Source organism: Odontomachus brunneus, unplaced genomic scaffold (genome assembly GCF_010583005.1).
Source record: "Odontomachus brunneus isolate Ranch 3 - 2012 unplaced genomic scaffold, Obru_v1 Obru_scaffold_064, whole genome shotgun sequence".
Lineage (NCBI taxonomy): Eukaryota > Metazoa > Arthropoda > Insecta > Hymenoptera > Formicidae > Odontomachus > Odontomachus brunneus.
In genome coordinates this window covers 1,208,623-1,226,122 of record NW_022639514.1, presented here as the reverse complement: position 1 = coordinate 1,226,122, position 17,500 = coordinate 1,208,623, and the positions used below count along the sequence as shown (strand labels likewise).

The following is a 17,500-nucleotide window of genomic DNA, read 5'->3' as shown; positions in this document are numbered from 1 at the left end:
AATAATCTTATGCCACACGAATATACATTTTATATATATCTTTCGATAGCAATTACTAAAATTATCATAAAAATATACAATATTCTATTAAAAAAGTTTATTAAATATAACAAAAGAAGCATGGTATGCTTCAATCGGTCTGTTCTCTCCCCTTCTCTCCCCCCCCCCTCTCTCTCTCTCTTTCTCTCAATGAATCTTCTTCTTTATTAAACACACAAATCAGATTATCCAACCATAAAATCTAAATAATTATATAAAAACGCGTCATGCGCTAAACTGTTTCTTTAACTGTTAATATTAATTTTTTAACTTTCAAATTTCGTATTTTCGAGAATGAATTCACGAAAACAAAATCAATCTACAAGTTCGACTTATTTTTATATGTAAAGTCATTCCTTATATGTACTTTTGCACCATTCTTGTAGAGAATTGAATCCAATACTTTATTTCGTTTTTTTTGTAACATTTTTTGTAAAGACATCAAGGATAAAATATAGAGAAACACATCTATATTAACCCGTAACAGATACCATGAGATCCCAGGGACCCTCACTAATTTTATTTTCGTGATAATTTCTAAATTATCCACTGTATGGCGCTAATATCTTCAATATCTTTCAAGTAACAGTTTTCAGTGTGACAGAAGAAAAGATCATCGAGTTATTTGTAGCTGTAAATTATATGCATTTGTTTTGCGTCTGGGATCATAGTGACCTCATTGTACCGTTAACATTACTTTTATGAAAATAATTTTCTTAATCTTCACGTAAAAGAGTAAAAGCTCTTGCCTTTCAGTTAGTAGAACTTGAACTTAAGAGATGTCTTACAACTCAATATATTCATAAGCCATTGCGTTTAATAATCTCATCTATTTTAAAAATTGAAGAAACTGAAAGATCTAAAATTATTTTACCATCCAGAGTAAGATGTAATAAATGTCCTAGAAGTAAAGATATGAAGTCCAAAAAAATATATGTTAGATGCAATGAACCAGTATGCATCAAATGTGCAAGCACTATCTGTAACGATTGCATCTAAAAACCCTCTAAGATTTTAATATTGTATTTAATTTAACAATACTTGTTTATATCTTTTATATAATCTATAATTTGTAGACTTAGATTAAAACATAATTTTTTTCTTTTTCCGATTATTTGTCTTTCAGTGTATTTTATTTCAATACTGTCCACATTGTATTTATTTTATAATCAGTTAACGTTTTCTTTTAGATTACTGAAAAACTGAGACTGTTATTATATATGTCTAGTTATAATATAATATTCGTAAAGTATTATTTTCGAACTATAAAGCGTTTTTCTTTCTACTTTTTACTATCATGTTAAAAATGGTAAAAATTTATTGGGGTCCGCCGGACCTCATTGTACTTATAACTTGACTAAAAAAAAGGCATGGTACCTGTTACGGGTTAACGATAACATCGATATTTTCCTCATCCTTGAGTTTTTCATAGAAAATGTTACTCCTTGATTTTCAAATCTCTCTCTTCTACAAAAAAGAAACTAATAATATAACCGCCATTTTTTCTCGTTTTCTATCCTCATATTATTACAAAGGCTGGCAAGGAAAGAGCGTTTCAATTTGGACAGATGCTAAAAAAAACTTACGGTCGTTTCCTCGGAGATATATATTACCCACCAAATGTTTACGCACGTAGCTCGGCAATCCCCAGGACCAAGATGACTCTGCAATTAATACTCGCGGCACTTTACCCGTCTGTTAAAAGTAAAAAATTGAATGCGAAGTTGGGTTGGCAGCCAGTAGACATGATATACACCCGTGTGTCTGAAGATGGTTTAATATTTCCATACCACTGTAAAGAGTAAGTGATCTGATTTTTTTTCTACAAATCAATAACGATAAGTGGTATATGTTTTATCTCATTTCTTCGGTATATTGTAACGGCGTATTGTAAATATTAGATGAATATAAAATATTTGTCATTTTTATACTAAATTCTCGTAAGAAGTTTGGATATTGAAAAGAAAATATAAAGTTTGCACTAGATGTATAAAAAAATATCGAGTCAATGTTGTTAATTTTATTCATAAAAATTATTAATCCTACGAAATCTAATAATTTAATTTTCGATTTTATTTGACTAACACGACAAACTTCTTGCACTAATCTAATTGCGACGTTTAATCGATTGATCAGTTGCTCGAATAGAAATCAATTTTAATATAAATTCATTTGAATCTTCCGTCGCTTTTTCAATATAAATTCGCTTCTCATTATATGCTTAAACATCTTGAACAAATCTTATCGCATTATTTGTAATATAACTATCACTTTCGTAAATTTGTATTATATAAATTGATGTTTCGAAACATCGTAGAATTTTTATTCTTTTTAATTTCTGTTTTGATAGATATGAGCAAGCTTACGTTAACATACTAAAAAGTAACGAAGTGAAAATAAAAAATAATTTTGGTAATCTGATGGAAGATTTGTCAGAACATGTAGGAAGAAATATTACTAGTCTTTTCGACCTCTATGTTTTATATAATATTTTCCTCATACAATTATCCATGAACCTAACTTTGCCTGACTGGTCACGCGATATATTTCCACGCGGCAAACTTCAGGATGCCAGTCTTTTCCAATTGAAATTGTACAACTACAATGACGAGCTTATTAAACTTAATGGGGGTAAGTTTAAATCAAAAGCATATATATCTTACGAATTATCTAATTACTTAAGAAAATACCAGTGTTTATACAGTCAAATATAAATCTATAATTTATATATAATGCAAAAGTTAAATTAACAATATGTAACAGAAATTTTGGAAATTTTTACCGTATTTCGAGATATTTAATTGTAAAACTGTATTGCGCAAGCATTTGTGCAGTCTCTTTAACAGAACAAATTTTTTTCTAATTTGATACTTTTATAAAATAAAATTTTGAAAAACACGTCATAATAAAATAAGTGTTGTAAGAGTGAAATTAATATTTAAGCATATTTTAGTAAAATATCATTTACCGTTAGGTTGAAGAGGAATTTAGATTTGTCGATAAAAATGTTCGTGAAATTGACAATACAGCGTGTTTGAAAAGTCCCAGCATGGTCTAATTTGTCGAAAAGAAAGCACCTAAAAATAAAGTTTTAAACAAAGGTATAATAATGCTATCGGCTTGACTTTGCAGTGAACGCGCTAAAAAAGAGTATTAAGATGAGGTTGTTGGAAAATGAATATTTTTTTTAAATATATCATACTTTCATATCATGTATTCTGAAAAATATCAAGATAAAATATAGAATATTTCAAAAAGTATTCATTTTTCAATAATTTTATCCTATCTTTTATATGCATAATGACTTCAAGAAATGGTTTATGTTAAAAAAACCATATGATTTCGTATTTTTAAGAAATTCAAACTGATCTTGAATATTTTATTTTCTTTGCGCGTTTACCACAAATCAATAGCATTATCATACATTCTATATTGAAATCCTAAAACTTTGGTTTAAATTTTACTTTTTAATGTTTTCTTCCTAAAAAATTAGACCGTTCCATGCGTTTTCTAACATTCTGTATAACATATAATATATGATATTACACTCTATATAACGTAACATATGTAATAAACTAGCGTTAAATCTGAAATAACCTCATAATATCACACACACATACTCACACACACACACACACACACACACACACACACATTTCTATGATTATTTTTATATTTATTATTCATTTTAACATAACATCTATGCATTTCCAAAAAATTCAAATTAAATGAAATTCATCATTTATCAAATACAATAACAAATATATCTTTTATATATATATATATATATATATATATATATATATATATATATATATATATATTTCTCTTTTCTAACACTTGATATTTACATTGGAACGAATGTCTTATAATTTTTATTTTAGCACTTTTAAAATAAAAAAACGATAATATATTTTGTAATTTATGAATGTCTCATCCCACTAATATTATTGCAGAATTATTTCTTTAGTGATTCTAAACTATTTTATTGATAAAGTACTGATTGACAATAGAATATCGCTAGGAGTTCCTCAAAAAATCATTTTCTGCACGATCATACCAATTACGAAAATTTAAATTAATTATCCCAACAATTTAAGATTTAACCAAATAAAAATACTACAATTATAGTATGAACTACTTAAGAATATTATACCAATAAATATCTTTACAAAATACACACGTGTAATCCTTTTTAGGTGTATTATTGTATAAAATAATCCAGGACATGATTGGAATAATGAATGGAACTTTAGCAAATAGAAAAATCAATATCATTTGCGGACATGACGTAAACGTAGTGGCTATGCTTTACGTTCTGGGTATATACGATAACAGTTTTCCAGCGTTTACCAGCAGCGTCATCATGGAACTACGAGAAAAGGACGGCAAATATTTTGTCCGAGTAAGTGTCAAATCGTTGTAATACTATCACATCTCGAATCTCCCGCAATCGCTAATGTCACACGTGACATCTTATCTGCTCTTGTTTGCCCGAGCACGGTAACGCGATCAACAATGGCTAATAGTAAGGAATCATTTTGCAGGTGCTACGTTACTTAGGTATACCGTCATCTTTAATAGAAGTAAAAATTCCCGAGTGCGATCCGCTTTGCCCGTTCGAGAAATTCGTTCGTCTGAGATTATCGATGACTGCTGTACGCGAAGACCCAAACTGTCCGCTGTCGATTCCTTTGTTCTAAGGACGATCTGTATAGTCGCGAATGAGAATTATTATTCACGCTATGCAGCGACGATTTGTTTTGTGTTTTACGAGAGCTGCTCCAAGCTACCAGCACGTAGTTCAGAGTTTCGCCCCGTAAGTTTGTGTAATCTTTTTAACCGGCCGTTATATTACGATGGTGCTATCTGGCGACGGCGCGTTTCGTTACGTTTCCTCATTATACGCGATATCGTGGCGTTGAAAACTAGATGCCCATACGCGCGATCGCGGAAAGTTAAGTTCGTTAAGTATGCCCGTAGTCGTGTCTTATCGAGGACACGGAGCTCAGATCCTCCGCCTACCGTGCCGCGGCATAACAATTACCCTATTATTTCGCACACACCACCGCCGGCAATTCGTTGGGCCTATACGCCGCGCATTTCCGTTTCGAGATACACCTCTGACTTCCATTAAGGGTAAATCTTTTCGGTCGTTGCGTAAGCTGATATCAGCGTTCAGGTTTAATCCTGCCATTCGGTGTTATCAACACTCGCGTCAACGTCGACGGACATTACCTGAAATATATCCGTCGTTTGTGCTCTTTTCCACAGAGTGCTTCATCTGTTAGGATAATCTGATTATTGTAAATTATTTCGTTGCAATTAAGGCTCAATGACGAGGATACATTATGTAATATCGACAGACGATTTCTGTAAAATGTAGGAACTACAGCAAATAATATCTTGTGCGAGCGCAGAATTAGAGAGATTGTTCTTTGAATTTTTAAAATTATCACAGAACTCGTCGCTGGAAGAATAGGAGGCTTCAGCTATTCTAAAGACGAACTTCGTCTCCCTTTTTCCCTTTTCTTTCGTGCCGGACCATCCTTTTCTATTATCCCTTTTTCTCCTGTAATCCTTCCCTCGCTCCTTCGGGATAAACTCTTGAAATTTCCGAGAGTTGCCCGGATGAGAAGAACCAGTTCCGCACTCCTAATTCTGCGGAATTAAACTCGCGAAATCGTTCTAATTGCGGACACAGAGTGCCGGGGCACTTACATCGAATCCTAGCTAGTTGTATTGCATTTTCCTGATGTAACATTACGATCGAATTAATCACTACAATTGATCGTCAACAAGTAGTTGTTGGATTATACTTAAACCGGAAAACGCGCTAATCTGTTAATCAATTAATTTAATCAATTAATTTACAACCGATGGAAAAAGCACTTTTTTAACAAATATAAACTTCTTTTAAAAATCTCAAAAATCCTAAAAAGCATGAAAAAGTGTTGACTCAATACTCCTATATACTTTCAATCCTAACCTAATATCCTAATGATATTAATCGTTAAATCGACAATAAATTAATTGTTAAATCGACGATAAAGTAATTGTTAAATCGACGACAAATTGACGCGGAAACCTGATTGATTGAATCAACAATTATACACGTTTAGAGACATTTTGTATTTATATTGAAATATCTCTCTCTCAACTCATGTAAAAAGTTTTAATATACTTGCGTTAATTTAACATTTTTTTTTTATTACTCTGTATTCATATTCACCATGTCTAAGTATTAAAATAGCATAATTTGAAGTAACACAATTTTTTATGTGACATGTATATTCTTAATGACATATTTTGCATATAAAGTGTAGATAAATTATATTATGTGTTAATATATTATATTTGCGTTAAATTTATATAATTAACACAAAAATTAAAGTGCATAAATTAAAGTAAATGTATAAATGTAAATTATGTGTTAAATTTAACACCAATTTTTTTACAATATATCTATTTTTATTATTTATCTCTATACAGTTATATGTAGGAAATTACCTATCTAATTTGTTTTCTTTGCACTGACTTCTAATATCGTTAGAATATTAAAATAGAATTATAGGTACATTATAGGAATATTGAGTCAACAAAATTTCATAGTTTTTAGAACTTTTGACGTTTCCAAAGACTATTTTTGTTTACAATCTTTTTTTATTTAATACTTTTTAATTATTTATAAAATGTTTGTTTCTAAAATCGGGTAAAAGACATTTTTTTTTTAATTTGGTTAAAAATAAAAGCTTTGTTTTGTATGTCTAGATATGTTCTCAGATCTCCAAAAAATAATGCACACAGAGAAATATCATTCTCTCTACTGCTAAAAGAAGTGATTACTCGGTTTATCTTCCTTTTTTAAATAATGGTTATCTTCAATAAAAAATATTTTCTTATTAATCGTCTTAAAATATATTCATCACAAATTTTAGAAAAAGCTCATTATCATGTACTCAAAAGAAAAATTTGTCTTTACAAGAATATTGAAAAACTATCGCAGAAAAGATTAGTTCGTCTTTACAGTAAATAATTCAAATTTTTGTTTTGGTTTCATATTCTTGATTGAAATACTAAACCTGCTAAAATTTAGAATAAATTTTGGGTAAATTTGATACTAATAATGAATTTATAATAGATTTCCGGGTGTATATAAACTTATGAAATACTTATGAAATACTTTAGACAACGAATATTTACCCGATTGCAGTATATATATTTTTGTGTGTAAAACTCAATTTCCTAGACTCAATTTCCTCAAGTTACCTAGACAAATCCGATTATGATATTGATCTAAGTATTATATAGATAACATACATAGATGATAAGTTATAAAAAGTTTCATCTCAATATCTCCAACGAGTTCTCGAGTTATAAGATAACATACAAACGAACACGCATACAATACGAACTGAGAATTTTCTTTCTTTGAAATCAATTCAAATACGTTATTTTATGTATGCACCTATACGTTAATGCAAAATATTTTTGAAAAAATGTAGTTATTTTTCCAGATTGTCGAGTTAATTTTCAGTTATTGATATGAACTTCTATTATATCCGACGGTGAAATTGGTGCGAAATTTTGATAGCTTGCACTCGCGAATTTCATTTCACGCATTTCCGGATTTTGATGTCAGGCATTTGCGGACTTTTAGTACCAGACGATCGAATCGTGGACGGAAAAGTGTAGTAGCTGGCAAAATGTTCGCAATGGAGAAGTATTCTGAGGCCACAGAAGAGACCAGCTACAGTTCTTTTTAACTACAGTTTCTCTATACTTGTCCTCTCTCTCTTTCTGCCCCTACTCCCCCACTCCCCCTCCCCCTCTCTCTCCCCCACTCTCTCTCACTCCTTCCACTTTCTCGCTTCCTTTGAAACAGAAAAAAAATACGTGGTTCTCTTTTCTTCTTCAAATATGATGAATCTGTAAAAGTACTGAATAGAGCTAAATAGAGCGTATCTTAAGTTCCCAGAAACAGAAACGCAAAATTTCGGCAAACGCCGAAAAGACCGTCGTGCGAAACTTGGCTCCAAAATGCGCGCGATTTAATTGAACATTCATAATAATTTGTCTGTACAAGAGAGTGCTAACTGAAACTCTATGGTAGCGTTGCATGCGCGATTCGTCGGCAGCAAGGAATTAGCACGAGCCGTCGGGTAGACAATAAGGAATTAATTATAATTAACTGCCATTCACAAAAGTTCGCCCGCGAACAATTTTGTGGTCGCGCTGTACCGGTTATAATGAACTCACCTAGCAGCTCCTATCATTTACATATTCTTACATTCAAACTAGGTTTTCGTTTGGCTGCTGCGTTAGTTCGCGCGACAACCCTGAGAAACTTCTTTAAATTATGCTCTTTGGAATATACATACCTTTGGTAAAACGGAATGTAACATCTGCCAAAAGCTTTTCGCTGGCTCCAAAGAAATGGATTGTTGCAATGTCATCAAAATATAACTTTTCAACTAATTCTGCTCATTACATTTTTTACTTAACAAAGATCACATGTTTGTATATAGAATACCCAAACGTTTCCTTTTCTCTTTTTTTATTTAACTGTATGATATTCTTTTATGTTAATCGATTTGAAAGGATTTCGCTGGCAATAAATTCGATGGACCCAGAAAAAAATTATTATATATAACTATACAAAATTATATATAGTTACATATGTAAGTTGTATATGAATTTTGTCTTTAGACGTCGTACATATATAATCATATATCACTATACAAAAAAAATAATGTTAAATGGAAAAAAGAAGAAAAGTAATTTCATTAAATTAAACTTCGACATGTGCTGCCAGAAACATAACCATTTACTTCAATTTGTATAACAATTTTTTCTTTCATTGTGGACGCAATTACGCAAGATTATGTTTGGCTATATATGGACAGAATTCATATACATCTTTTTTTTCTCGGGGAGTTTTTTATGTACCATTTACTTATAATGTAATGTGCTGTTATATGATAGTACAGTACTGAGCATTTGTGCAATCAAAAAGATTTAACAATAATAATATGGTTCTAAGTGAACGTATTAAGCTAATGTGAATTAGTATTGCATCTTAGCTTCGATTAACGAGTACGGAACTGGTGCACTTTTTTCTGACCGATATCCCCGTATGTATCGTCGTCCATGTCGCAGCTTTTCTTCATTTAAAGAAGTAGCGCTAGCCATGTGGTCTCCGTATTTACGACTTCGTCCTACAATGATGCTTGCCATGCTGCCCTATCATGTTAATCAACGTCGCGCGAAACCTCGTAAAACCATGGCGATGTTAGATGTTATTAAAAAAGAAGAAAAAGCTAACAAAAGCGAAAACAGAGGTTCAAAAAAATTAATTTACACCAACTTCGAGCACGTAACGTTGAAAAAAAATTTCCGCAAACTTTGGATAAATAATTTTTTTAACAGAACCAATTTTTCTCACAAATTTCTATAGAAATCGCTCAGCGCTCACCGGCTGAGTTCACGAACCTTAATCCTTAATACGTATAGAAGCTGTCTTCGCAAGATCTTGCAGTATGTACTTTTTTTCACGACTTTCCCGGTTCCTTCGATCAGATGCTTTTCCTATTTTCCAGGTGACATTTTTTTAAAGAGATTTCCATAAAATGATGATTCGTCTTCCGGAGATCGTTGCCTCCCGATTTGAGTTCTCCGGAACTCACATATTTTGTATCATGTATTTAAAAATTTCAAAAATTAGCGTTCGCTACACCATGCATATATACGTACATATTGAGAAATGTAAGTGCATAACATACGTACATGTGTGTGCGCGCGTGCACACACACACACACACACACATACATCTGGTTGACATTCATTCGGTAGTGCATTATCAGTTCGCTTCGCGCTCATAGGAAACCGCAATTTCCACAAATTACACGGATGAAAACTGACTCTTGCGACTGTACACCGCCGGCTACAGCGCAGTGGAATTCATGGGTCGCGGGTTATGCCGCATTCGGTGGTATGTAGTAATTAGCAACATTGCTCTCAGATCTCGTAGATGGGAGGATCAGGGAAGGGTCGAGGGAACGGCAGGAGGGGACGAGAGGGGGGCGGGAGGGGCGAGGGGGAGAGAGTGTGGAGGCTGGCGAATCCACCGCCACAGATTTCATTCGAAGGAATAGAACGCACAGCGGCGAGATATTATCTTGCCTGTTGTGCCGGGGCTATGACGTTTAATGATCGGATGCGTCGAAACTCGAAACCGCCGGAAATTGCGACAAAAATTCTGCAAACGCTTTCGTCTGACGAATTGTTGAATCCTCGGAGGCTGGAAGCTCGAAATCTCGTGGAATTCACGTAAAAATTACCGCGTCATGTAATTCGACACGACACTTAGGAGAGTAATTATCAAGCGAGCTCTGTCCTAATAAACCCTATTGTTCGGTATTAGTTTCAGTCTAGATAGATTCGCTACGGTTATTCTACTTGCGAGAGGAAATTGACAAGGGAAAAATTTATGTAAGATTAGCATCTTTCGTTTCTAATATGAAGGATGTTGTTAAACTTACCGTCAAAATGATTCTTCATCATATACAATAAAAAATGTTTTGTTTCTGTCGAAATCGATCCGTGTGGAAATTTTTGTGTCAAATTTTCAGTCTTAGTTCATTTAAGTTTTAATCATCTTCAGTACATATCCGTGTGTCAATTTAACATATTGTCGTTGTATTATTTTGACTATCCTTTGCGTTGAGTTTATATTCACCATTTTTTAATGTTAATTTAGAAATTATGAATGACAATAACACAACTTATATATACATGGAATATTTGTATAACACAATTTATATGTAGTATGTACATATTTCCTTCTTATCTTAGTGACATATTTTATATGTAAAGTATACGAGTAAGTTGTTTTATTTAACATATTTACCTTATATTAAATTAACAAAAATATTGGAATGTAAATCGGTACATGTGAAATATGTTAAATTTAACACGAATATTTTTGCAATATACATTTGTTAAACAAATTTATAAAATTTATTAAAAATAATGATGTAATATACATATATTGAAGATCCTCTAAAACAAAAATAAATTTTTTTAACTTTTTTAAAGATAAAAAGTAAAGTTAAAAAATATCACTTTTTTAAAGTGATATATTAATTTTACACATATATTTAGTCTTATAAATATAAAAAAAGTTAAGTCGAAAAGTACATTCAACAATGTATAATGTTAAAAAAGAGAAATTTGGGGAACCAGACACGCACACATAACTAGAAACAAAACAAAAAAACAAACATAATTTTATAACTTATCTATTATAATATTTTAACTTTATAATTTTATAAATTTATGCTATAATTTTATACCTATAAGATAGGTCTGTAATAAGCAAGCTTGTAGTAAGTTTTTTTTAATGGTAGCATTTAAAATATTCTTTTTACTTTCTTTAAAATATTTTATTTCGACCATTTTCTCCAATTTGCGAGCAGCTTTGGCTTTCTTTGCGATGTATAATCATCTCTACTCAGTCTCTTTGACATAATCGTTGGCCCTTCAGTCCGCATGTATTTTCAATTGAAATTCGATGGGGTCACTGCTATTACCTCCGTAATTCTTAAGACTGAATTAAACCATCATTAAAAATGCTATTGCTAACGGCGAGGTAAGCAAAAATTTCAATAATCTTCAATCTCAAAGAATAGGTAATTCAATGCGAATTGTCATATAGTGCTATTAAAATTTTTATTGATATGTATTACGCATGACCGCTCCAAAATCGCTATAAAATAATTTCTCTTGATCAACCTTCATAAGTGAGACAGTGTTAAATCTTTTCATCAAATAGTGAAGGGTGACTGAATTTATCGAGAATTTTTTCAGCTACCTCACGTCACCATGTATTGGTCGCCAATACATCATGAATTCGCGTCTAGTGGACAATTCTAGTACATCAGTTCCTCGTTTGTGGAATACTTATGAAAATATGTAGATGAAATCGCTTCCCTCAGTTTTTCTATTAAATCTGTATTTCTTCTTATTGCTAAGCGACGACGGTAAGTTGTCAAAACTTCTCTAACAAATCTTATGCCAAATGTTTTCTCATACGCAACATGTCTTCTACTGAATGTTTTCTCATATACATAACATACACACCACTTCGAAGATTCAGATAACATCTCGCACAATAGCGTCACACAATAACAAGCCAGATGTTTACCAGAATCTGTTCAAACATACCCTATGATCAGAAAGTACCGGGAATTTTTAAATAAAACAAAATAGAGTTAAATTTCAGGCAAATTTATTTTATCTCCTTCAAAATATGATCCATCTGAAGCAACACACATGTGCCAACGCTTGACCCAGTCCTCCATGCATCCCTGGTAGGCCGACGAAGGGATGGCCTTTAGTTCCCTCGTCGCATTCTCTTTGATCTCCTCGATCGACTGAAATCTCTTTCCACGAAGTGGCAACTTCAACTTGGGGAACAAAAAAAAGTCGCACGGGGCCATATCAGGTGAATACGGTGCTTGCTCGATGGTATTTACTTGATGTTTGGTCAAATAATTCAGTACAATTCGGGCTCGGTGCGATGGCGCGTTATCATCATGCAAAATCCAAGAATTGTCGGCCCACATTTCCGGCCGTTTGCGACGTACAGCATCTCTCAAACGCTTCAAAACGGATAAATAATATTCTTTGTTGACTGTCTGGCCCGGTGGAAGGTACTCATAGTGCACTACGCCTTGGCAATCGAAGAAAACAGTCAACATCACCTTCACTTTTGAGCGGCTTTGACGCGGTTTTTTCGGTTTCGGCTCGTCTTCGAAGCGCCACTCGGACGATTGTTGCTTTGTTTCCATGTCAAATTCATAGACCCATGTCTCGTCGCCCGTAATTATCCGTTTCATGAAGGTTGGATCACTTTGGGCTTCAGAAATCATCTCTTCAGCAACTGTCTTTCGGTGGTGTTTTTGCACGAAATTCAGGTCCTTCGGAACGAGCCTGGCTGCCACGCGTCTCATACCCAAAACATCAACCACAATATGCTGTGCCGTTCCATATGCAATGCCAAGTTCACTAGACATCTCTCTTAAGCTGGTATGACGATTTTCAAGCACCATTTCTTTCACTTTCTTCACGTTTTCATCGGTGTTCGACGTCGATGGACGTCCGGAACGAGGCAAATCTTCCACCACTATACGACCACTTTTAAAGTCTTTATACCACTCGTATGCTCTTGTTTTTGATAGAGCAGATTCGCAAAATGCTTTTTGCAACATTTTCAGTGCATCGGCACACGAAATTTCGTTCGCAACACAAAATTTCAAACAAACTCTTTGTTCAACAACATTATCCATGGTAAAATGCGACAAATTGAAAAAAGTTGACTGATGTAAACAAACGCCAGGCAGACACTAATGATTGGATGGCACTAAAACCTGACAGATGTGCGTCTTAAGGTCGTACCAACATAAGAAAAAAAAATAAACCGGTTCCCGCATGCGCGGTACGTTTAAATAAAAAATTCCCGGTACTTTCTGATCATAGGGTATAGCACATGCCACGCGTTTGTATTTTTCCTGTGCACGAGTCTTTTGAACGGCCTCTGAAATCTCATTAATGTTTTAAATTGCAATCTTAAATTTTAGCTATACGTTTTTAAAACTTCAAACTTTAAGTTTATACAAATATAAAATCAAATTTTTTTTAAGCTACGGGATATACTGTCCTCCTTAAAAATCATCTCATTACAGGCATTTGTTAAAATCAACTTAAATAAACACACATATTACTATTTATATTATTTTCTATCCTACATACCCGCACATTCGGACACAAACACACATATATACACGCGAAAATAACAAAATCGCTCGTATCACCTCCACGTAATAATAAAAAAAGAGTGTGATCTTGCAATTTTAAAAATTTCTCATCTATGAGAATGTATAATAAAAAATAAAGATTCTTATATTAAAAAAAAAATTCAAGGTGAGCTCGATATGATCATAGTGTTTCCACCCAAAAAAAAACACTCAATATAAACTATTTTATATAACTCTCTTAATATCTTACAACTTTGATCTCTGAAATGTTTTTTTCATATGACGCATTCCTTTTCAAATATTATCGATTGTCATATGAAATTAATTACCCTATATTTTTTCGACAGCGACCGATATTCAACACTGATATTCACATCACTTTAACGAATATCTCTCCAATTAACTAGAAATAAATCGATTAACTTTGCGAAAAAGTTCCACTTGTGTTACAGTCACGAGTAAACGCTCCTTCCGCTCTATCACACTTGAATTTACATAATGACCGTTGCGAGGGTACATTAGCTTCGGGGATGGTAGTGTAGTTTCGGCAAAAGTTACGGCATAGATATCAAGCAGGACGAGGAAAAGATTCGAATAAGGCGGTCAAATTATTTCGTCCCGCTGCGCTCGGCGCACTTTTTGCCGGCTACTGAAACTCCGGCGATAATTCAACTACAGCTGCTCGACACTTTAATAAACTCAGTAGCGAAGACGTTCACACTGAGCAAAACTAGTGTATATATCGTGCCTCTTCTAATGTTTCGTTTTATAGAAGAAAAATTGATTATTGTATGATTTTTATTGCATATATTCATGCAAATGCGTAAGGAAGAGAGAGTTAAAAAAGGAAAAATGAATAACGCAGAGAGAAATATGGCATACATTTGACATATTATAACAAAAAAGAAATGGTTAATCCTCAGTTATTGTACTTGAATTGTTTTGTGCGAATAAAATAATCATCAATCAATCATTTTTTCTTTCTTTGTTTTTCTTTAAGATTCGATAAGCATCATAAAATTTACGTATTAAATACAAAACATTTGTCGTTTTTGTCAAATAAAATAGAAAATAAAATTATCCAATTTGAAAGCAATAATAATTCTTATAAATAAAATAAACAACATTGAATCGTTATTTTTTTAAGACATCTAACAAGAATTTTCTATTTTTCATTTGATACCTAAATTTCCTACTAGAATTTAATAAGACAATTACAAGTATTTTGCACCAATCTAATATTAACAGGAAAATAGACATTTAAAAGATGTTCTAACAATCAGTATCGTATTTTCAATAACATATCAAGAGAACTTGATAACACCCAAAAAATTATTTATGAACTTGTTATTTATCGAACAAAAAACAGTTTTACGAACTTGTTATTTATCGAACAAAATTACGTTTAACACGCTGGACATATTATCCTCCCACTATCATATTAATATTATTGAAAGTAGTATTAATATCTAATAGCACTAAGACATCCCCATGCTTGGCTTCTTATAAGCCATTTAAAATATTTCTGTTAGTTAAAATTACGTTTATTTTATTATTATATATAAAAATACATTTATTTCATTATTTAACCACTATAATAGAAATTGAATAAAATTTAACAAAATTGGAAATATCTTAATGGAATATTATTAAATTTTTAGTTCTTTTATAATAAAAAATTAATATTTCAAAATTAAATATTTTCACGAGTTTGTCAGTGGTTCACACGATAACGACAAGTTTACGGAAATTTTCTATATAAAATTCAGCTTAATTGAACCACCAAGAGTCAAGATATTATTGCAAAATGACGATCTTAAAAAGAAAAACGAAATATATTTTAACTACATGTACCATATACTTATATTGAATATTTGATCATCAAAATTATATTTTTCTTCTCTTTATATGTTGTATAAATACACGTCAAAATAACACTTTCGCATATTCATTCAGTTTGTCATAAAAAATTGTGAAAGAACAAGCATGATTTTCAGGCAATTTGACCCTCCAATCCCCTTAAGCATTTTTTTATTACTTCGTTATCTTAATGTCCTTCACTGAAAAGGATGCAAATCTTAGAACCGAAACGTTTGAATGGTAAATAAATGTAATAACAGTTTCACTAAATATATAACTTCGCCTGTGCGATCGGCGGTTGATTCTTATTAGCCTTTTTCTTGTATTGTTTCATTGTACATTTGAAGAGCCTTTAACTTTTTGAAAAATAAGTTTGTTAAGAATTCATTGAAATCTGAGATATTTATAGATTTAAATATTATCTAACTGCTTGTACAAATAGAAAAAGAATTTAATAGGAAAATGACAAATCTTGTTCTTTGATCTAACAGAAATATATGCGTTTTAAATGACGCGTAATGAGACGTTCATTCGATGTCGTATACTTTTAGCCCGAAACTTCGTTATCTGTCGTTCTGATCTCCGCAGAACGAACTGAACAAAAAATAAAACCGTTAGACAATACTCGATTCATAAGTCGTAGAGACGTAACGTCTCGGAAACTTTCCGCGTTAATGAAATTTCTTTGGGCTAAAACTTAGCCAAAGGAACAAGTAGCTGACAGTCAACCGCCGCAATATCATGCGCACTTCACCTTTAAATATTAATATTAAGGAAAAAATTTGCAATATTTATATTAAATATCGTATATCGTATACTACAATTATTGTATAGAGAAATAGATTCCGACACAACTTTCTTTTTTTGTTATCGAAGATTTATAGAGAGGAAATGTTTCTTCGTCATTTGTTAGCTAGATAGTAATTACAAAAGAGTTGAATAAATTTCAAATATACTACACGGAAAAAAAGATTTGCTAATACATGGACAACTAAAAATATTAACTGCAAGAGCAAACTTTCTTGCTTTCTTATAATATATATGTTAGCAAATCTTTTAGTTATTACAACTAAATAACTTTTACTATGAAAACAAGAAAATTTGCTCCTGCAGTTAATATTTTTAGTTCTCCATATATTAGCAAATCTTTTTTTCATATAACAGCAACAACAATAACAATCAGTAATAATCAATAAGAATCTTAATAATGATAATCGAGCAGCATATATTAATTGGCAACGATCATCATCTATCATACTAACTATCATAAATTTTACATTGGCCATTACGGATTCAATATTAGCCTAATGCATTGTGCTGCTACTAGGTCTAATTTGTTATTACTTGATGATAACTATTAATAACTATTTATATAGTGAGCATATTGATAAAGTTGTATATTGTGCGAATAAATTCTTATTTAAATAAATTTTCAGATCGCTCAATATCATTCTGAATATGTTCAAAATGTCTTAAGACATACTCCTCAGGACTACTGGGTACATTCGGCATGATCCCAGAACGTCTTATGCTATTTGGGTTGTCTTTATAGATAAAATAGATACTATTCATGAATAATCAGTAACTTTTTTTGAAAACATAGTTGAACCAAGCTTTCTAAGACAGATTGTTCCAACTTCTTGATAAGTTAACTGATAGTAAAATCATATGTCTGCCCTTGTTTTTCCTTCAACTTAAATAAAGAGAGATATATAATTTAATTATCAGTTAAATTACCAAGATGTTGCAACTATATATATATATATATATATATATATATATAT

General features: G+C 32.0%; 1 protein-coding gene across 1 annotated transcript in view; it reads left to right on the top strand.

Moving 5' to 3' along the window:
• The window catches only part of LOC116846457, an 18,206-nt gene extending 11,931 nt beyond the window's left edge, over positions 1-6,275 (top strand). Inside the window, exons 9-12 of the mRNA XM_032820271.1 lie at positions 1,575-1,840; positions 2,390-2,670; positions 4,239-4,444; positions 4,587-6,275. Of these exons, the coding sequence (XP_032676162.1) occupies positions 1,575-1,840; positions 2,390-2,670; positions 4,239-4,444; positions 4,587-4,742 (909 nt within the window). The 3' untranslated portion in view covers positions 4,743-6,275. The remainder of the gene's footprint in view (positions 1-1,574; positions 1,841-2,389; positions 2,671-4,238; positions 4,445-4,586) is intronic.
• Positions 6,276-17,500: the final 11,225 nt, after the last annotated feature.